General features: G+C 51.9%; 6 protein-coding genes across 6 annotated transcripts; 3 read left to right on the plus strand and 3 right to left on the minus strand.

The window, feature by feature from the left end:
- Nucleotides 1-1,439: 1,439 nt before the first annotated feature.
- On the plus strand, nt 1,440-3,867 carry ASPBRDRAFT_120345 (uncharacterized protein; the record flags this gene model as incomplete). The annotated part of the gene is made up of 3 exons (XM_067617340.1): nt 1,440-3,306; nt 3,372-3,751; nt 3,820-3,867. 3 exons carry the CDS (start codon nt 1,440-1,442, stop codon nt 3,865-3,867), a joined length of 2,295 nt encoding a protein of 764 aa, XP_067481758.1.
- Nucleotides 3,868-6,896: 3,029 nt separating this feature from the next.
- Nucleotides 6,897-8,982, plus strand: ASPBRDRAFT_451955 (putative MFS transporter). The gene is made up of 7 exons (XM_067625344.1): nt 6,897-7,256; nt 7,326-7,428; nt 7,479-7,642; nt 7,711-7,871; nt 7,931-8,162; nt 8,217-8,664; nt 8,727-8,982. Exons 1-7 carry the CDS (start codon nt 7,002-7,004, stop codon nt 8,897-8,899), a joined length of 1,536 nt encoding a protein of 511 aa, XP_067481759.1. The 5' UTR covers nt 6,897-7,001; the 3' UTR covers nt 8,900-8,982.
- A 263-nt stretch (nt 8,983-9,245) lies between these two features.
- ASPBRDRAFT_120002 (glycoside hydrolase family 35 protein) lies at nt 9,246-12,599 on the minus strand (the record flags this gene model as incomplete). Its single annotated transcript, XM_067617311.1, has 6 exons — nt 9,246-10,047; nt 10,121-10,208; nt 10,274-10,345; nt 10,401-10,694; nt 10,752-11,751; nt 11,799-12,599. The coding sequence occupies 6 exons, from the start codon at nt 12,597-12,599 to the stop codon at nt 9,246-9,248; spliced, it is 3,057 nt and encodes a 1,018-aa protein (XP_067481760.1).
- A 1,505-nt stretch (nt 12,600-14,104) lies between these two features.
- On the minus strand, nt 14,105-15,798 carry ASPBRDRAFT_118307 (elongation of very long chain fatty acids protein; the record flags this gene model as incomplete). Its single annotated transcript, XM_067617160.1, has 2 exons — nt 14,105-14,941; nt 15,007-15,798. 2 exons carry the CDS (start codon nt 15,796-15,798, stop codon nt 14,105-14,107), a joined length of 1,629 nt encoding a protein of 542 aa, XP_067481761.1.
- A 1,914-nt stretch (nt 15,799-17,712) lies between these two features.
- ASPBRDRAFT_63174 (uncharacterized protein) lies at nt 17,713-18,672 on the minus strand (the record flags this gene model as incomplete). The annotated part of the gene is made up of 1 exon (XM_067628410.1): nt 17,713-18,672. One exon carries the CDS (start codon nt 18,670-18,672, stop codon nt 17,713-17,715), a length of 960 nt encoding a protein of 319 aa, XP_067481762.1.
- Nucleotides 18,673-20,077: 1,405 nt separating this feature from the next.
- ASPBRDRAFT_52598 (uncharacterized protein) lies at nt 20,078-21,366 on the plus strand (the record flags this gene model as incomplete). Its single annotated transcript, XM_067626921.1, has 2 exons — nt 20,078-20,179; nt 20,242-21,366. 2 exons carry the CDS (start codon nt 20,078-20,080, stop codon nt 21,364-21,366), a joined length of 1,227 nt encoding a protein of 408 aa, XP_067481763.1.
- Between the last annotated feature and the right edge of the window lie 302 nt (nt 21,367-21,668).

The raw sequence follows: 21,668 nt of genomic DNA on the forward strand, positions 1-21,668 counted from the left end.
TTTCCCTATGCGTATGTTGCATACTACAGCCATACGATACACTTCAATCGGGTTTCCCCTCGTGGATTTTTAATCGGGCGCCTCCCCCAAAATTGATTTCTTTACTTTTTTTACTGTTCCTTGACGGTTCAACGAACCTAGATTTGACAAGAGAGCGAACGTGAGAAGCGAATAGAAAAAAGAAAAATAAAATAAAATAAAATAAAACCACATGGACAATCTTTTAAAACCCATCACTGAGTTTAACAAAAGGTGACATACGAAGTGGGAAGAGAAAAGAAAAAGAAAAAGAATCATAAAAATAATAACTAACCAGAGAATCGAAAAGTAAAAAGGAAATACAGGGCACGGTTCGGGAGGGTGTGTGCCTGGCGTTCCTTCTCGCGTTCTCTGGAAAATCCCGTCCGCTTGTCTCCGCCTGTCAAGTCAGTCGGTCTCCCCTAAAGTTGAAAGTGAGAGAGCGAGAGCGAGAGCGAGAAAGTTGTAGTCGCAGCATCCCATCATTCCCATCCTTCCCTCCCCTCTCTACTCCATTATCTCCCTCCTCCTTATTCCCTCTCTCCCCTTCCTCTCTCTCTCTCTCTCTCCCACACCTTCAGCCCCTCTTGCTTCTTCTTCCTTTTCCCTTTTTCCGACCCATCCTCGTCTCTGCTTTTCTTTTCCCATCCTTCCCGGCTCTTACCACCACCGCCTCCCTCCCTCCTCCTCCCCCCTGAGCGGCCCGTCTTCTGCTTGATTCAGAAGACAAGGTGCCTAGGATCTGGTTATCGTTTCCTTCTTGATCTTCTATTTGGTTTTGGCATTGTTCCTTTCTTGTCTCTATTCCATCATTGTTTGTTAGCTCTCGTCTTTTCTCTTTTCTTCTCTTGTACATGGCTCGACCGCTCTAGACAGCTTCTGCCATCCCTGGAACCTTGTGTTCCTCACGTCGTACCTCGTCGCCAGCTCTCCTCCCTCTTCGATCGCCTGATCCGAGCCTTTCGTTTGTTTTGTCCTCGTCAGCATTCGTTTTATCATCGACAGAACGCATTTTCCTTAATTGTTGTATCAGTATAATCCGGTGGGGATATCTTTCCTGAGAAACAGGTACGACCCCCATTCCGCCGCTTGCCTTTGCCCCCCTTTCGGACCGGCAGCCACATTCGCGTTGAGAGACACATCGGTCCTCGAGAGTTCAACTAGGCTTTGAACCGGCTTGTTCTTGTGCAATCCTGACTGACAACTGTGTGTAGTACAGACTTCCCCCCTGTTGCCTTATCTGTCTCCTTTTTCCTACCCTTGTTTTCTCTCCCCTCGACTTGATCGACGTTAGGCTTGGTTCATTTGGATTGGGCGCTGCGGACATTCGACGAGCTTACCTGTCGACACATCTCTCCCCCGGAGACGCTGTCAGCTACGCGTCGGATGTTATTTCGTTCCGGGTAGTGGAGGAGAACACCATGGCTGCGTTGGTACAGACTATCCCCCAGCAAAGTGGCACGGTTTCTGTGCTTCAAACCCGACCATCCTCTTCTTCGGGCACCTTCACAACTTCCCCACAACCCGGGCAACAACAAAATCCGCGGAACTCGACCATGTCCTGGAACCCATATAACAACACCGGCAGTTCGGGAAACTACAGAGTGGGCCACCAGGTCGTGGCCCCCTACACCTTCACCAGCACTCCCAACCCCTCGAATTCCACCAACATGCAAGCCCGTCAGTCACTGTCCCCTCATCTGAGGCCAGAGCATCGCACATCCTCGGCCCCTTCGGTGCCTCAGGGGTCTGCAAGTCCCGCCAACGTCGGAGTCAACTCGCGTTTCGTCCATCCTGCAGCTGGTTCTGTATCCACTTCTTCTTCCAATTCCTCCGTCCAATCCTACATGTCGAAAGACGACTCGGCGATTCCGACCAGACAAATACGTACCGATGCTCCCCTGCGCCCGCTCTCCACAGTCAACCTTCCCTCACCCTCCTCTTCGAACTTCATGAACATATCCTCCCCAACTGTGGCCCGACCGTCCCCCGACCGTTATCGTCGTGGAAACCGGCGACCGGAAAATGCTGCGGGCGTTCAGCCCGCGTCCACGCAACCTACCGGGCCGGCACCTGCACGTTCTGCAACGTTAGCTACGGATGACAGTGCTCTCCACATGAGCACTCCTGGTCTTGCGGGTGTGTCTCTGGAGGGCCCTCGTCGCTCTGGGCATGTTCGTGTGCCCAGTGCTGACGATACCACGCGCGCAGATAAGCCCCAGACAGAGTTGGCCAAGAGGTATAGGCGCCGGAGCTGGGGAAACATTGATAACGCTGGTCTCATCAATATGCAGCTACACTTGCCCACATCATCGCCGACGCCGACAGCAGGCGGCCATGACTACTTCGATCAAAACACGCGGCCCCAATCGGCACAGTCTCATAGAGACGTCCAGGGAAGCATTCCGTCCGCCCATTCTTCGACTTCGTCGGTACGAGATGCAGGACACGCTGAATCTGCGTCGTCATCCAGCAAGAGCGGGCCTAAGATCGACGACAGCAAGCGACCGAACAAGCCCTCACCGCTGTCTCAGCCGGTTGAACTGGAATCTAAACCCCCGACACCAAAAGACACTCAGCCTGCCACGACTCCAAAGCCCGCTCCCGCGGAGAGCCTCGCTACTCAACGTCTTGCCGAAATCACAAAGGGAGACCCTAAGCGACCAGGGAAATCCAGGCTGAGGAGGGCTTTCTCGTTCGGTAGCGCATCAGAGCTCCTCAAAGCTTCCTCGCAAAACAAAAGGGAAGCGATGGTCGCGGAGAGGGCTCGCAGGGAATTGTTGCAAGAGGAGCTGGGTCCAGAGCAGGCAGCCATAGCCGAACAACAGGAAGCGAGCGGTCTAGGCGAGAGCATTTACTCCTCTCATCACCAAGGTCGTATATTCAACAGCTCCACAGACAACCTTTCCGTGTCATCTACAGCCTCCTCCGCCTCCATAATGCTTCGGAAGATGGGGAAGGGAATGAAACGATCGACGCGATCATTAGTGGGGCTGTTCCGCCCGAAATCGGTGGTCAGCACGTCCTCGACCGATGGTGTCATGATCGAACCTATGGCACCCCAGCTGTCCGTGGTCAATATTGAAGCAGAGAGGAAAAGCACAGCCGTCACCTCAGACTCGCAAGACCATACGCATGGTAGCACGTTGTTCTCTAAGGTGGAATCCGATGCAGTGAACGCCGTGAACCATGACGATGGCGCCCTTGACAAGTCGCGTAAAAGCATTGTCGGAGGCGACAGGGAGCGAGCGGAGGTTCTGGCAGCCGTGAGGAAGGGCATACTGAAAAGTACGTCTTTATTACCATGAACTGAGATTTCTCGTGATATGTCTCGTACTAACCCCCGATTTTAGAGACCTACTCGGACCCGGCTAACCAGACATACGTGCTCAAATCATCCGAAAATCTGAACAGCAATGACTCGCCGCATTCTAGCGTTCCCAGCACCCCTGAGGACCAGACACGATCAGGGAACCGGCGATCCGACGCGGTTAAAATCGCCGGCGAGGATGATTACCTATCAGAAGGGCGATTCCAGACCTCTGATTCCAAGAGCGCACCTGTTACCCCACAAGCTGTCATGCCGAAAAGCCTTGTGTTCAGCCCCCGGATTCAGTTCCACGAGACATGGCCGAGCGGAGAGTACGATCGACGCGGTGACATCGCAACGTGCAACCGGTTGACTCCCCTCCTTGCCCAGCAAATCAAGGAGGAGCTGAATAATTTCAAGATGGTGAGGAAATCGTCCCTACTTTGCTACCCCTTTCGAAATGGGATCGAGCGAGTGCTAACTTAAAACAGGAGATGGAGGTCCACGAGACGTCAAAAATCTATACTCACTTTCTCTGAGCCGCTGCATTTCGAATGGCGTTCTTATTGCGTGTCTTGTGTTATTTACCCTTAGGAGGAGTGTTGGATCTATCAACGGCATGGTATTGAGCCTCGGTGGCTTCTAGACCAGTTTTCTTTTTCTCTAGAGAGTCTTTTGGTTTCCGTCTTCAGTCCATGCTGACTCGGTGTCTAATTGTCCGTCGGGTGGGCGGACGTGACCGGGTCGCCCCTTTGTTGTGTTGTTTTTGCTTCTTTTGCTACGCGTTCTGGGAGTTATGGCGACAGCAACATTCAGGTCTTTGGTCTTGTGTCGTGTTCATTCGTTATTTTGCGCATGGAGATATATGGGGATTCTACCACAGCAAATGAAGAATTAGTGGATCAGATGTGGGAGGCATCGCCTATGACCCCGTTTGGGATCAGTTGGCTTCGATCTACGTCGCACCCAGGATTTGGGCACGGATTTACTTTTGCGCATCTTTCCCCTCGGCGGCCTGCCACAGCTTATGCTCTTTCGCTTCCTCTTTAATCGTCTTCTTTCTCCCCGGAGCCCCGATTCCTGGCCGACCATTGCATGCAAGCCACACCGTCTCTTTGAAGTCTCGTTTTGTTCTCTGCAAGCGTGAAAATTGGGCAGCATCTCTTTGCACATTGTCTCATAGTGTCATCGTGAAACCTTCCTTTTGCTGTGTGTTTCTATTTTCTGCAAGCACCGATCCTTTTTTCCTCGACGTGTTGTCCGTGTACAGCTTTTTTTTCCTGAGACCGGTACACAGTGAATGTCTCGCTTCCTTTATCATCGAGCATTGACTGGCATTATCAATGCAAGTTTTCTTCATCCCCCCATTTTACGCCATGCTTTTGTGGGAACTACATCCAACCGGACTCTAGTACTGAGGGTGAGCAGAGGTGTCGGAGAGGTATCGGCCGTAGACAGTGTATTCCGATGAACTTGAAACTGCGTAGCCTGAAACTCCTGGACGATACCGCAATCACCTGGTTGTTTGTTATGACAAGCAGAGGGGGAGAGCATACACCGTAGTATGTATGTTGTATGTGTATGAGAAAAATAATGAAGCAAGAAGATGCAGTAGAATAAGTCAAAAAGAGACAGGCAGCAGCCACTAACTAAATAAGAGTTCCAGGCAAGAGAAGAAGGAGAAAGGGTAACTAACTAAGTAACTAACTAACTAACCCCCACGCTTTCCGTCTATACTGGAGAGGGAGAGTGTGCATGCAACCCGACCCCGGTCCCAGCCCAGTCCCGATACCACGCGAGAGATCCCGAGGAAGAAAAGTAAGAATTTTAACTAACCCAGACGAAAATGAATAGAAGGAAAAAAAAAAAAAAAAAAAGGGAAGAATAAGTAAGTCTCTGCCGCATCAGCTGCAAATGTTTGCCGGGGGTCTAGTTTAGATGGTTTTAGGGAAACACATGCTTGGCAACAACCTATTTTGCCGAGGGGTGTGGGACCTGGGACCTGGGGACTGGGGGGACGGTAAAAATGTTGCAGGTTTTTCGGGATGTTTCTTCTACTTGGTAAGACTTATCTATTGATCTATTGGGTTGGGTAGAATTGGAGTAGGTAGTAGTTAGCATGTAGTAGTATACCCGGCTACAAGATTCGTCATGGGAATCCCGATGGACCACAGATGATGGATGTTGTTTTCTCAATTATCTACCGAGTTTACTACTTGATTATCCAACCGGGTATTATGTAGTACTTTGGTGAACCGTGGATTGGTTACTACTTACCTATCTACCTTCCATGGCCTGATCTGTGTGCGTGTGTACGTGTGTGCGTGTGTGGCGTTGAGAATAATTTACTCCATTATTTTCCCTTCTTTCGGGGGGCGGGGAGAAGACGGGGCCGAATAGTGAACTCTCCCTCTTCCCGATGGTCTTCTCGCTCTTCTGTCTCGCTGTCTCTCGATGAATGTCGTCGGGTCAATCCGCCGGCTCCTAGTTATCAACCATTGATGACGAAGATGCTGATGATGACTGACAATGATGATCAATCAAACCAGCGGTGACTCTCCTGCGTGTGAAAGAAGGAAGGGAGGAGAGAGGGGGTGGTAGTATCCCGTATGACCAACCAATATCCACACATGGTGGAGTGCAACCGCCATCCAGCAAGGTCAGACCAGGACTCCGATTGATCCTTTGCCAGGCCCGGTTGAAGCCAGAGCCGGGGTTGAAGGGTAGGGATCTTCCGCCTGGGGTTGACCGTGAGAGGTTGAGCTTTTTCGGGCCGGTTCCTTGGCACGACCAGATTCTGTTTTATGGTCTGGGGTTGACGGAGATGATGTGTGGGTGTCTTGTCGCAGTTTCTGTTTACTCAAAACCACGTTAGATAATTTGGATTCGAGTTGAAGAAAAGTCTTGTGTAGACTGTAGAGAGAAAGAATTAGCTCTTACCCGATGGATAAATGTATATCGTTCGTTTCTCGGGGATTTAGAACGGAGATGCTGATGTGAAGAGGTGAAGAAGTGGAGTTGGGTAAAGGACCCTCGCTCGGGAACCCCCACGCAAATTGGAATGTGGATGGCCTCCCACGCTTACCGTCGTCCTCCCCATCCCAACTTTCCCTCTACAAGACTACAACATCCTCTTCTGCTTCTCTTCTACAACCCCCACGCCAGTCGGGCTGCTCTCTCCACAGAATGGCATCCCACCAGTCCCGACACGGTATCCCCTAAATGATCCTGATCTCATCTCCAGACTTCTCGTTTTTCCCCGACTTGTCTCGCCCCGCTTCCGTACTTCCGTCTAATTCTAATGGAATCATTCCCGATCCCCATTGCCATGCGGCTTCTCTTTCCCCGTTTCGTCCTTCCCCATCCTTCGGGAATCCTCGTCGGGTCGTCATCGCTCGGTTCTCTCTCTGCCCTTCTGGCACAACAAAAAGGTCCCTGGTTCCCGACTGCTGCTGGCACCATGTGCTTCTTCCCGTGGTTTACTCCTCTTCTTCCTCGTCTCCTAATCTTTCCTATCTCTTGATCCCCTTGTTGTCCCTTACTTGATTACACTGTTTCCCCCTCCTGTTGCATCTACTCTGCTACTTCTCACGTTGTCGGTGTCATTGTCATTATCATTAGTATCCTCCCTTGTGCCTCATAGAAGGCTAGTGTCAGATCATCGGAGACAACCATGTCCCCTAGACTCTCTCACGACATCGAACGGGATGTCGACAAGAGCCATGTCGACAACGTCGAGCTCGTGACCGATGGGGTGGCCAATGCCAATAAACCCAACCCCAAGAGGGAGGCACCCGCCTATGTGGCCAGTCTCTCTCCCGAGGAGCGTGAGAAGGCAGAGAAGGCGCTGGTCCGCAAGATTGACCTGCGTCTCCTGCCCATGATCATCATCATGTATATCCTCAACTACTTGGACCGGAACAACATCGTAAGTGGCTTGCTCCAACCTGTCTATTCGTCTTCCTGATTCTGTGCTCACTCTTCCGGATACGATCAGGCAGCTGCCAAACTCGCCGGTCTCGTCACCGACTTGAACTTGCAGGGCATGGAATATCAGACATGTGTCAGTATCCTCTTCGTGGGTTATCTGTTGATGCAAAGTAGGTGCAGACATTCTCGTTGTTAGAGTATCAATGACTGACGGTACCAGTTCCCTCCAATCTGCTTCTGAACAAGTTCGGAAAGCCTGCCCTCTACCTTCCGGGTTCCATGATGCTCTGGGGTATTATTTCTACCTGCACGGCGGGAGCTCAGAGCTATGCCGGCTTGGTCGTAGTTCGTTTCTTCCTGGGTTTCGTTGAGGCTGCCTATTTCGTACGTCTACCGCTCTAAAGGAAACCCTACCCCCAAGCATCTTACTAATTCCTATTTCCTATGTCCAGCCTGGCTGTCTTTATTTCCTCAGTGCTTGGTACACTCGCAAAGAACTTGGCTTCCGCACTGCAGCCCTCTACTCTGGCTCCCTGATTTCAGGTGCTTTCTCTGGACTTATTGCTGCGGGAATCACAGACAACATGGACTACAAGATGGGTCTTCGTGCTTGGTTAGTTTCCATGCTAAAAACCCTAAGAAGTGTGCAATACTGACTTGAGAGTGATGCAGGCGCTGGCTTTTCATTATCGAGGGTGCAATTACCATCGTTGTTGCCGCCCTCTCCGTCTTCATCCTGCCCAACTTCCCCAGAACGACCAGCTGGCTCAGCGAAGAGGAGAAGCAGCTGGCCGCTTGGCGACTAGAAGAGGACATTGGTGAGGACGACTGGGTGGACAGTGAACAACAGACCTTCCTCCATGGTGTGCAATTGGCCTTTACCGACATCAAGACCTGGATTCTTGTGAGTACCCAGTTACCGAGACACCTTTCTTCATCACTCAGCTTACACGTTTAGATGCTGCTCATCTTGTGCATTGTCTCCTCCGCCTCGGTCACAAACTTCTTCCCCACCGTCGTGAAGACCCTCAACTACGGCAACATCGAGACGCTCCTTCTCACCGCTCCCCCATACGTTCTGGCTGTTATCTGTGCCTTCGCCAATGCCTGGCATGCCGATCGCACGGGCGAGCGTTACTTCCACATCACCCTTCCCTTATACATCTCCGTAGCGGCTTTCATCCTCGCTGCTACTACCACCAGCACCGCTCCGCGCTACGTCTCTATGATGCTGATGGTTCCGTCCTTGTACACAGGCTTCGTGGTCGCCCTGGGCTGGATCTCAAGCACCCTTCCCCGTCCGGCTTCGAAGCGTGCCGCAGCCCTGGCAGGTATCAATTGTGTCAGTAATGCCAGCAGTATCTATGCTAGTTACATGTATCCCGACAGTGATGCCCCACGATTCGGTACGTGCTATCCTCAGCCCCTTTTTACACTCATAACGACAAGACACTAACTATCATACCAGTCACTGCTATGACCGTCAACTGTGTCACTGCCTTCGTGGCCATTTTGTCTGCCACTGCCCTCCGCTTTATTCTTGTCCGCCTGAACAAGAAACTGGATCGCGGCGAGGGCCTGGGCGATGGCCAAGGTGTCCCGGGCCAGGCCAGCTCCAGGGGCTTCCGTTTCTTGGTTTAGACTGTTTGTTTCTTTATTCGTTACGACATCAGATTGTTATATATGGGTTGCTTTTTATACCCCGAGCGGGTCATGGTTATGGTTTTGGTATACTTTGCACACACGCATTCTTAAAGATTTTGGGTCAAGTTAGTTGGCTATCATGACGAGTATGCACGATGCATCATGATGTGGAAATTTATCATTGGTTTTTGGGTATTGAATGAAAGACATGATCTACAAGATGTGATTAAACTACAACGAGCATTCCACATGGATACAGTCAACCAGCACCTTAAGCTAAGCACGTTTTTCCTATCCACCGAATCTCTCCATAATCCAACCAACCAATCAATTAATCAATCAATCAAGCATACTTCAACCTCTCCTCACTCCACCCCGGCCTCAACCCCCCGGTCTCCAAACCAGCCACGTCCAACGAACTATCCGCCACATAATTCACCTTCCAATCCACCGTGATCCCCGCCCCGGCCTCCGTCTGCGCCCACACCGCCACCCCAATCGTATTCTCCCCCGTGTAATCCAAAATCCCCACCGGAACCGGAAACACCACCTGGTTCCCAATATACGGATTAAACCGTCCATACTGGTATCCATTCACGAACAACTGCGCCCGGTACGCATCACTAGGTGCATCATCTGGCGTGCCCAGCACGAATGAGATAGAGACGTCCAAGCCACGAGGAATATCTAGTGGGATTGTGGTCCGGAAGAACTTGACCGTTGCACCCGTGAAGGATAGACTTGAAGAAGAAGATGAGGTGCTCGTTTCCCATGTGCTATCGTCGAAGCCGGGGAGATGCCATCCGACTCGCTCGGCGTAGAGGCCGTCTTCGTTCCAGGCCCCGCGGACGGGGTCGAGGTTGGATTCGCCGCCTGCGGTGCCGGCGATGAGCCAGTGGGTGAAGTCGGTGGTTGAGGAACTGCTGTTGTCGGAGTGGAGGAGTCGTGCTTCGAGGATGCCGCGGGGGTTGAGGGCGCCGGTGGTTTCGTCGTGGCCGGTGTCGTCGTGGATGACCAGGAGGGTGTTTTGGGTGGTTGCGTGGGTGATGTTGTTCGGGAAGAGGAAGGTTTGGTTGGCTTGTTCGATGGAGGCGTTGCCGAGGTAGGAGCCTAGGAAATAGCCGTTTAGGTAGGCAGAGAAGCCGCTGTTTGATTAATTGTTGGTTAGATGTGTGTTTGTGATTATGTGTAAGGAGGGAGAGGTTGGGGCGGACTTACAATGCGCTGCCTCCTTGGATGTTGAGGAAGACACCGCTGGCGGTGCCGTTGAAGTAGCCGCGCCAGAGGCGGACACCATTGTGAAAGCCTGCGTGGGTAAGTATATTGGTTATACACTAGGAAGAAAGTGGGAGAACAGAAACAGAGACATACCGTATTCGTCAGCGTACAGAACTGGCAGTGTGGCGGGTTTGCTGGGGTTGGCAGTCGTCATATGGTTCGCATCTGGGATGAGGCGTTAGTATTGGATTAAGGTAGTTGAATTGAAAGCTATACTGACCAACCCACGCCGGACCGGAGGCATCGTACGTCGGAAGTCGCTCCGGTAGACTGTCGTTGACTTTCCACGACGTGAAAGCGGGCAATTGGATGGACACAGGTGCAGCGATGGTGGCCTTAAGGCTACCGTATGAGGATTTAGACGTCTTCAGCTGCTTGCCGTTCCATGTGACGGTCTTGACACTCGCAGGCGCGAAGATCTCCACAGCTGTTTCGTTGATGGAGTCACCCTTGATAGCGAGAGTTGATTTCTCTTGACTGGCAGAGCGAACGAGATACGGGCCTTGGATAAGGACTATTCATGTGTTAGCATGTTGCTCAAAACCTAACGAGTCTAGTTGGTTTCACTTACCAGCTTCATCCTCCGGAACAAGAGGATCCTCTGTTAGAGCAGGGGCCCAGAATTTATATGCTGCGGTCCTATCCAATAGTACCACTCGAATGTCATTGTCAATCTGGACAATACTCATTCCTTGAGACTGAGTGAATCCGACGATGAGGTTACCGCCCTCTTGGTGGAAGTTGATCGTAGAGCAGCCCCGGCACTTCGATACTACAGACCCGGACTTCGCGCCCTTCACTGCGAACTCTCCCGACTCGCCTGTGGGGACCCAAAGGACGAGCGTGGGCTTCTTGTCCATGACGGCGTAAGTGAGGACTTCGGCAGTAGAATACAGAAGCGTCTCCGACCCGAAGGTGAAATCGGTAACAATGATCTTAGATTGATGGCCATCAAGACGGATTGAGCCTCCAAGTCTGGGAACGACGAGGTTACCCGCGGATGTGTTGACACGCAGGCTGAACGCCACGTTAGTGCCCACAGTCGAGTCCTCGTGGAGCGTGACGTAAAATCCAGCATTGGTTGTAGGGTTCCGCAGTTCGTATGCTTTGACGGCAGTATTGTTAGTGTACTGCGTTCCATTACCGATGAGATCGGTCATTGTCAGGTCTCGTGCACTGCGTGTAAACAATGAGAGTAACTTGGTCTCATAGTACTTGGACGAGATGGAGCGGTCCTCAGAGATAGGGGAGGAATAGTCGTAGCTAGTGGCTGTGACAGGTGCGGCAATCGATCCCCAGTTCGTGCCTCCATACAGCATGTAGAGACTCATGGCCGTCACTCGCTGGGCGATGTTCCACCGGTAGAAGAGATTGACAAAGTCCACTCCAGTATCGTCGCCGCAGCCACCCTCGGGTCCAGCCCAGGGGTTGTACGAGCCGCCCTGGAATTCAGGCATGAAGGATGGCATCGTCGGCGAGAAATCGAGGAAGTAGTCATAGTATTCGACAACCTGGTAGGCTACATACTCGCCATTGGTGGACGTACACTGGCTGACATCGCACGTCCAGCACTGGGAAAGTCAGCTAAGTTAAGCTTCAACCGCGACAGGCCACTTACTGAAGGATAGGAATCCACGCCTACGACGTCAACGTTGCCTCCAGCGTTGGAGAAATCGCGACTCCAAGACATGGCATTCATATTAGGGTCGTTTGCCGTGAATGGAACAAGAATGCCGTTTTCACGCGCGCTGCTTTCGAGGAGCTCCATGTAGGTGATTGCAGTCTCGTTAGGAACCCTCTCGCTTGGGTCACTGAGCCATTGGTCGCCATACTCGTTCTCAATCTGGTAGCAGAACGTATTGTGGCCATTCGTGATCTGGTAACGACTAGTGATCTCGGTCATCTTCTCGAAGTATGGCTTCCATGCTTCCGTGTATCGCGAGTCGTTATTGCGCAACGTTCCATAATCGCCAGTCGTCAGCCACAGAGGAAAGCCACCCGCGCTGGCCTCTGCATTGATGTAGGGACCCGGGCGGACGATGATATACATCCCAAGCTCCTTTGCGAGATCGAAAATGGGCGTGATGTCGCGAGCACCGGTGGAGAAGTCAACAGTGTGGTTATTCGGAGCATGCCATGCCCAGCTTGAGTAGAATGCGAAAGCCGTAAAGCCTGCCGCTTTGATTTTCTCAAGGATATCCCTCCAGAGGCCAGGTACTGGAATGCGCCAGTAGTGAAATTCGCCAGAGAAGACGAAGATTCTCTGACCATGGACCATGAAACTGTAATGATCCCACTGCACGTCTGTGGTCAGGCCGTCATCGTGAAGTGGCCATCCAGTTTCTGTTTGGTTCTGGGCAGCGGCCAGAAGACCTATACTGGAGAGTAGGAGAACGCATAACTTGGTGATCCGCATCATGGCTGCTCCTTGCACTGACCTGATGTAGGATCAGGAAAGGGTGCCAGTCAGATTACCCATGTTAACACTCCGGGCCATATGGTCTAATTTATAGCCCACGGTCAATTGAAGGAAAAGTTCATCATCATATTTCCCCATGAATCCAGGCCCCGCCGTCTAGCTAATTTAGTGGCGTGGATTCCATAATCCCAATTTTATTTCCGAAAGTTTCCAAGGGCGTAAGCGTAAGTCCGAGAGACCGTCCGCAACTGACTCCTATAACCAAATTAACGACTGCCAAGCGAGCTAGATACTCGTTAATTAGATAATTTAAGTAGGACTAGGCCGCAACCTTGGTTCAAGAGGCCATGAAGGCTGCAGAGCCAATGGTAGAACGGTGCCGATATGTGCCAGCTTAATGAGGACATGACAGGGTTCGGGGTGGAGTACACTCAGGGACCAAAGGTATCGTAGATTCAAGCTTGCACTGAACAAGTCCGGCGGAGGTGTCAGCCAATGTGGGGTGGAAATTGGTCTGTGGGGAAGACTAGGCTTGGTTTTTCCTCCATTCAGAGTGATGGTCGGGCTGCAATTTTCCTGTGGGGGAATCGGATGGCTCGATCGTCTTGACGCAGAGATGCTGTGCCGAGGTAAGAAACACCGGTTAGTATGACCAGAGACCCAAAGCACATAGCGAGTAAACGTACTTTCGAAGATTTAGAGGCATGAATCAGATGAGCCTTTAGTGAGTGAGATTATTTGTTGATGGATCAGATAGTATGATGAGTATTGTGATGAAACTCGAGATGGAGATGATCATGACCAGGAGTGATGATGGCGGAGTGCAGGATCCCAGCCCAGGATCGGAGAGCGCAGCGCGCACATGACCGCGACGCCGCCACCAGTTCAACTGCAATATTACGAGGAGGGTGATTCGAGACTTGAAAAATAACATTATTAGATTTGCCCAATTCCAAACGATTTCTGTCGAGTAAGTTACAAAAACTTTTCCAATTCCATCCCGGCACCTTAACCAACAACCTCCATGTCCAGCGGTGGATGAGGTTTTAGAAAACAAGTATATACACACACAATAGTAGGGATCTATCAGAAGGTAAAGGGGGGAAGGTTATGAACAGCAAGGGTGCAAGCGACAAATAATCCAAGAGAAGCTGTCCAAGAGAAGCAAAGTACATTAGGAAACCGTATGCAACCGGACCCGTAGATAGGCTGCTAGCCTGACGGCGATCACTCCAGATACTGCGAGCCATCAGACAGGGACCAACCCGGGCCCGGCGGGGGGGAACCGCGGGTCCTGCAAGACGCAGGCTGGTCGGAGAGTCCCGAGGGAAACCGACCGATGTATCGTACATCCCCGAATCGCCACGATGGAAGGCCGATGTAGCGATTCGGGCCGAGGCGACATGCTATGTAGTCTCGATTTGATCTTCGTAAGAATGATTTTATCCTTCTAAACTGATTTTGGATTGCAGTTAAGTCACCCAGAACCAGCGCCGCCGGATAATTTAGGCAGAGCGATCCAGAACCTCGTATGGGTTGGAGTCTTTGGTGTCCACAACAATGGTAGAGCTCTGGAGCTCTTCCTTAGTCGCCTTCTTGGCACCCTTCTTGCTGCTGACGGTCGAGAAACCCGAGTCAGAGTCAGCATCGCTGTTCACAACACGCGTTCTCTGCTTGGCAGCAGTTGCGCGGGTCCGAATGGGAGAGTTCTCGGCAGGCTTCTGCTGGCTCTTCTTTTCCCGGAGAGCCTGGATCTTGTTCACAGCCTCGTCTTCGGTAGCTTCACTCGTCTCTCCGTTGACCTCAACGGCCTTACGGATCTCCCGGCTCACACCTCTGAGAGCATCCATTCCGGCTTTCTCAGCGGCGTGCAACTGAGTCGGCTGGCGGGGACCGGGCTCCTTGCGGTAGAGGTACGAACGGACGAAGAACCGGGCAAAGAGGTAGGTCAAAGGCAAGAGGTACATCACATTGAGCCAGATGGCAAAACCCTGGCCGCTGGTGTCCATGCAGGTAACCATCGGTCCGACATGAAGGACGCGCGCACCAGCAGCAGCTTCCGGGACGCCCACGTTCTCGGCAATACCTTCCGCGCCGGCAGCGCGGAACCCGAGCTTCTTGAGCCACGGCACAAGTCCATCACCGGCAGTACCCGCCGGCACAGCGGTGTCAACAGGAGAGGCCGGAGCGGTCTGGCCCACAGGAAGAGTGTAGCTGAAAAACAGGTAGGAAGCAGCCATGGCAGAGCCAATGACGAACTGGGTAATCTGCATGGTGGTCAAGGATCTTTTGATGACGGTGGGGACGCGGATGCGCAGAGCAGTCAGCGTGTAGTAGGTGTACTGCATTTGACGGTCAGAACATATGAGCAACAAATCAAATACAACACGGGGCGCGCTTCACATACCATCAAAGCATGAATTCCCGAGTTGACCAAGGTGAAGATCCAGATAGGAGCTGCGACGTAACGGATACCGGCCCACATGCACATCATGGCACCGGCGTGATGGTAGGTCTGCAGAGTCGAGCTCTTCTTACCCTTGGCCAGGATGATGACGGTATCAAGGACCTCATAGAACTTGGACAGGTAGAAAATCCAGCCGAGGAAGGCCAAACCCTCATTCCAAAGGCGACCAAGATCGGTGGAATCCGGGACACCTCCTGCAGCCAGACTGAACTCGGGGTTGCGGAAAGTCCACTGGTCAACGGTAGAGTCGTACGTAGCGGCGTTACCGTAACCCCGGGGTCCATTGATCTTGCACAGCGTATCGGCAACAGCTGCGACGTAGTTGGGATCATCCCGACTGGGCCACGAGGCGCGGAACGCACGGATCATGCCCGCAAAAGTCCATGCCGAGTAGATGGCCAGGAAAACGTTGTGAAGGATGACGAACAGCTTGAAGAGACGCGTCTGGCTGAATCCATACGGCTTGTAGCCGCGACTCTTGTTTAGGCGATTGACGAGGACCACCGTCACAGCGTACACACTCGCGATTGTAATAGGCACGCGCACGTCCAACAGCTGGTTGTAGAGCGTCGGTGGGATGTTGAAGGGCTGGTTCCAGGTCGGCTCGGAGACCACAGGGGCGGGGACGGTTGCCGGGAGCTCGCTGGGAGGGAATTTCAAGAGGGACGAAGGAGGTAGGCCGATGCGAATGACGGCCGGGTTCGCCTCGCCGTGGACGGTGAAGTCGTACATGGTCGGGACGCGATTCGTGTGAATTGGGACGGCCCGACGATGAGGGAGGAGATACTGAAGAGTTGAAGGGAGAAACCAAGGGAAAGGAGGAGACTGGTAACTCTTTAAGAATAAATGGCGTAGACGAGTGGGACAATTCTGTTAGCCCCCGAGCCAAAAGAAGAAAATCACCAGAAAAATTTCCAAGCGAAGTCCACTCGGTTATAAATTGGATGGGAGCGGCGCAAATCCCTCCACGAACTGGGGATAAACAGCAATTGTAAGGCGCGACCAAAACCTTACGAAGGCCTAGAGAAGGGAGAAGGAGGAGGAGGATAGGGAACGGTTGGTCGAACGAACGGTGATCGCTAGTGACAAGGAGTTAAAGCAAGGCCGATGTGATTAATTCATAATTGAGGTCAGTCAATCTCCGGATTGCAGCTGGACCGTGGATCAATGAGAGTGACGATGATCGCGGCGAGTGGAGCCGCGCAGCGTTTTGTTGGGAATTCGGCGACCTTCAGGCCTCGGCCCAACAAAGTGTTCACTGGAGAGCTTTGGCATGCTTGTGAACGATACGGATATAGGAGATTGATCGGAAATGGAATTGCATGGGGGTTGGGGGCTGTTTGAAGGTAGTAAGCATCCTTCTGTCTTCCTATACAAGCTGCCTGCGTTTGTTGGAGATGCTACAAAGTTGATGTGACGCCTCACTCGCACATGATGACCTACTCGATTCCTCACTGGATATTTCTCCGCTTCAAGAAACCGGACAATCACCCTCCAAGTAAATCAGCATCCCCCATTCAGATAGTCCCCATTTCTCTAAGATACTACTACTCCCTTATCAATAGCCGAGCGCAAAAATCAGGGAGGAATTAAGTTGTTTCTATCTTTTCTTAACGGCATGACATCAACATGCGGAAGTGACAGCCATTTAAACCAACTCCATTGGGGGATTGGTTTTTCTTCCCCAATAATTTCAACTTCCGGCCTTCCAGAAGCAGTGCGGTGGATCCCGTGACTGCGACATGACTCGTGGGGCTGACTCAGCACCTGACATCACTCAACCATCATTGACTCGACAAATGCGGCAAGTGTGTACCGATTGGGCAGATAGGATTAGTATGCTACTCCATAGAGGATTGATATGCCAGGCATTATTACCCTTGGTATAGATCTAGATTGCGATTGACTCCTCGCAGTGAGAAGTTGTCTACTCAGTTATTTGACAGCAGACGGGGATTCTGAGCCTGACAGGTTAGAACGCACATCTTGTGATCACCATAGTTATACAAACGAACTTAGAGTAGATAGGGAGATATACTACTATCGACACAATGGCGTGCGTTTCTGGTTATTATCAGCTTTGGGGTTGTGGTTCGTTGTTGGATAGCACCACAGAGTAGTGAGATAGAGACAGGAGTTCAATAAATAGCGGAGAGTATTACATGCTCAACTTGCAGACCTCGTATATTTCTGGTAATGTTATTTTTTAGTAGTCTATCGCCCATATTTTACCCCACGAAGACTTCAAACAAAAGATCCACGTTCTTACATTGGATAATGGCACAAGCTTAATATGTCCCTGACTAGTATCCGAATAGAAGAATTGCAATTCCCAAAATGATCTTTTTTCGATTCAACTACTCCCTCATGAACGCCCCCATAAGCAGTATCCCATCCATTCATCCATCAGAAGATCTAATCCCGTATTCCTTATACCAAGATGCATGTATGTACAATAGCGAGAGTGGGTATGTATGTATGCACGCACGTACGTATCTTCACAAGACAAAATCAAATTAAAAGGCAAACCATATAAAGCGAACGAGTAGCGACTTGGTATCTCCACCTCCCAAAACAGAAGCGACAGTTGCTTGCTAACCGACGAAACCAGAGAATTTCAAGATTTATAACCCAAAATCGGGTATTTTAACGACGCATCGCTGGCCTCCGCTCATCATCTTCAAATGATGATACAGACGATACATCATCCATATCCCTAGCGTGGGTATACGATCGACGCGATATGTCAGATACTGCGTCGTCGAGCGGATGATCGAAGGGCGATATTGGACGGTCGAGTCTTGCTTCGGGGGAGGGCCAGGCGGCGGGCATGGTGGGTTGTTGTGGGCTTCCCTCGTGATTGTTGCTGTTTCTGTTGGAAACTTCTGCTGCTGCTGCTGTTCCAGCTCCAGCTGCTGCGGTGGCAGCAGCGGCGGCAGCAGCAGTGGTATGGAAGTTGTGGCTATTTGTAGTTGGTGGGCTAAAGTCGCGGGTCTGATTGTTGGTAGGGATGGTGCGCTCGGTTTCTGGTGGGACGGGGCGACCTGGGATGGGGCCGGTGAAAGGAATCTCGTGGGAGTTGGTGGGTGCGAATTCCCATGTCGCGCCGTTTGCTGCTTGCTGTGGTTGTTGTCGCTGTGGAGGTGATCGTATTTGGCGAGGGACTGCACCCATGCTGACTGGGGGGTTGTTATTGTTGGTTTGGGGGATGGTGGAGCGGTTGCGTTGTTGACGCCTGCGTCTTAGGATGAAGAAAAGGAGGGCTGCGATGATGGCTGCGCCGACGACGGCGACGGGGACGGCGATCGCGATGGTTTTGGTGTTGTTGCTGGAACCGCCGGAGCTGCTGGTGCTTTTGACAGCGGTGGAAGTGGAGGTATTTGTGGATGTTGAAGATGATTGGGTGGCAGTGGCGGTAGTAGTGGTAGATTGTGAGCTCGATGCACTGGTGGTGATGGGAGTCCATTGCTGGGTGGTGGTCCTGGTGGTTTCTCCAGGATAATACTCTGCCGTGGTGGTGTGCTCCGATCCCCATGGCTCCTGGGTGGTGTATTCTGACTCCCCGCCAGGGCCGTTATTGCTGTAGCCTTGGCCCGGGCCAGACATTTTGCCAATGCTCAAGTTTTGTTCTCGACTGGTTTTATTCCGCCTACGTGGTGGTGCAGAACAATGTGGCTTTATATGTGCGTTGTGCCGGGATATAAATAAGGGGGGCAGTGGTGATAGTTATAAGGAATGTAGCGGCCCTATACAAAGGCAATCTTTCATTGGAACAATGTGGAATATGCCGGACTCGACTATATTATGATTAAACAATGGGACACATAACATTCATAGTATGAGCATGGACCTACCCCATAAAAGCCCTCAGGCTGGCTTTGCAGGCTCTTGTTGAAGAAGTTTCCTATACTAATGTACGTCGGGAACACCCACAGCATGCCAGTCACCGAGCAAACAAAGAGTGTATACGCGCCTCTGCGTATGCGAGAAAAGAGAATATACGGGGGGAAATGAAAGAAAAGCACGGATCCTGCCCGGGAAATAAAGATGGGAAGAGAAAACTGCCCAAGCTAACACAAAGGAAGGCTGACATGGCGCAGCAGCTCTAGTGAAGGACTACTGAGCGTACCAAGTATAGATTCGGACGGAGGGCCACTCACTGCCAATCAGCAGTTCAGTTGGCGGCACAGCACGAAGCGCTGCCCACCATCCAAGACGACACGCATGCATCTTGCATCCGTTAGTAACAGAGACGAAACAACGGACAAGCCTCTCCTCCCCGAGACTCGGTTAGGTAATTACGATAGGCGCCGACCATGACAGGATGTTTAGTAGTATAATAGGGCGGTTCCATCTAGCGCTGTCGTGGACCGGGACCGTTTAAATGTCCGCCCTATGAGACAACAAAGACAAGGCGCCTAGCACCCATCCAAACAATTTCTTTTGACAGGGCCGCGAAGTTGGTAGCGCTGGGAGAGAATAACTTAGCTCCAATCATCGGCCCGCTAGCCTGATCGACGTATTAGCTCGTCGCGTAAAGAGACCGGAGACGTAGCAGCGTTGCGTGGCCCCGACATGGGGGCCAAAGGATCCTTGACCGTCACAGGCAGCCAGTTAGACTGAAGTGTAGAGAGACCCCGGGGATGATGTGAGATCACAGCATACTCCGGATGACCAGCCGGTGTGTTCATGGTACCCAAATAACACCCTACTTATATAGTTGAGGCATGTAAGAGGAGTAAGCAGGAGAAATGCGTGACCTGCAGCAGTTCGTAAATCCATAAAATGACTACGGTGTATCACATGACCCCATAAGTTGGAAATAGCCGGATCCGGTTAGGCGCGGGGTGGACTGCGGACCGCCCGCCGAAAAGAGGCTAGTGCCGCGGCACTGCCTCGCTCTTATCTCTCTCCGGTCCCGGTCGGATCGGCGTCATTGCAACTACGGAGTACTGCCTAGTAGTCCACTGAAACAATTCCATCTGCTGGATCAACGCCGCTGTTACAGATCATGAGTGGGCTCAAGGGAGTAATGAAAGAGGGCTGGCACCCTAAGGGTAAGGACGGGAAGAAGGAAAGCTGGAGGAATGACTTCAAGGGCATCAATCAAGTGGTTAGTGTCCTCCACCCCGGTTCCTATCAGACCACTAGCTAACGTGAAGTTACCTCGTCTAGGCCGGATGGATGGGGAAGGGAAAGGACAACACTAGCGATCGTGAAGAGCATGTTGCGGTACCTCTTTCTTCACTCAAGGATCCAGCATCTTTTGGACCACCGCCGAAGCATATCAAATATCATGGCGCTGCAGCTCTGCCGAATGAGACAACCCCGGATCGAAGAGGATTAGGTGCTCCTCTGCCACAAGACCAGATAGATCGCCAACATGCTCAACAGCAGCAGCAGCAGCAAATGCAATTACAGGAGGAGGCGGCTCAAAAGCCGGCGCCTCCACCGCTGCCATATCGTGCGAATCGGACGGGTATTGACACCTCCAACCTTCCGCCGCCCCCAGTCAGACGCATGGCTTCTCCAGCAGATCCCATACCACCCCCCAGTTCCAGACCCAAACCCAATCTTCCGCCGCGACTACCTTCTCGCACCAATTCGACTCCATCCCCGCATCCTCCTACACCGCCCCCAGCTTATTCTCCCCTTTCTCAGACACCCTCACATGCCGAAGAATACATAAACCAAGGCGCTACTTCCCGCCTTGCCCAAGCTGGTGTGTCAGTACCTGCACTTGGAATAGGTCATAATGCCGGTCAATGGGGGAGAGATAGCAATTCTCCTGGCACTGCGTCACCAGCACTTGCAGGCTCCGTCGGCCAAGCTCCGGTGAACGAATTGCAAACCCGTTTCTCGCAACTGAGGACCACCCCGTCGAGCTCTCCTGCTCCTCCGCCGCCGCCAGCGCGAACTAGCACGAATGGCAGCGCAACCCAGTCCGTTTCTACTCCTGAGCCCAGGGGTAGCTCGTCTACGATCAACGATTTCCGGGAGCGACATAACGACAAGATTCAGGCGGGAAAACAGAAGCTGAACGGGCTGAACGAAAAGTATGGGATTTCTCAGCGAGTCAACAAGTTATTCGACGACCAGAAGACCCCAAGCAACCAAGCACCGCCGGTGCCACCTCACCCAAATGCAAATGGATCGACATCCAGTGTGGACACGGATGCATTGAGTAAACGAAAAGCTCCGCCGCCTCCTCCCCCCAAGAAGGCGGGGATGCGTTCAACGCCTGTCGCCAGTTCAGCCCCGACGCCGCCGCCCCTTCCTTTGAACACCAAGCCCCGTTGAGCGGAGGTCTAGACTGATTGTGTTCGTCTTGAGTCCGCTCGGCTCATTGATGGGCCGTGTATCATTAGTATATATATATATGATTGCATAGCCATGTTGTACTGTATACTGTTTCATCACACCATAGATCATCACGGAAGGCTAGATGTCGATGTAACTTTAACGCATCGGCATGCACATCATCTTGGTATGCAGCTAGTATTCTCGCATTCCTTGCGCACTATCATGAAAAACACCGTACGTTATTCAGATAATGGCCCCCAAAGTTCCTTTTGCGCGAATGACGGCAAGCTACCTATGAG

The sequence above is a fragment of the Aspergillus brasiliensis genome (genome assembly GCF_001889945.1).
Source record: "Aspergillus brasiliensis CBS 101740 unplaced genomic scaffold ASPBRscaffold_3, whole genome shotgun sequence".
NCBI classification, from domain to species: Eukaryota; Fungi; Ascomycota; class Eurotiomycetes; order Eurotiales; family Aspergillaceae; genus Aspergillus; species Aspergillus brasiliensis.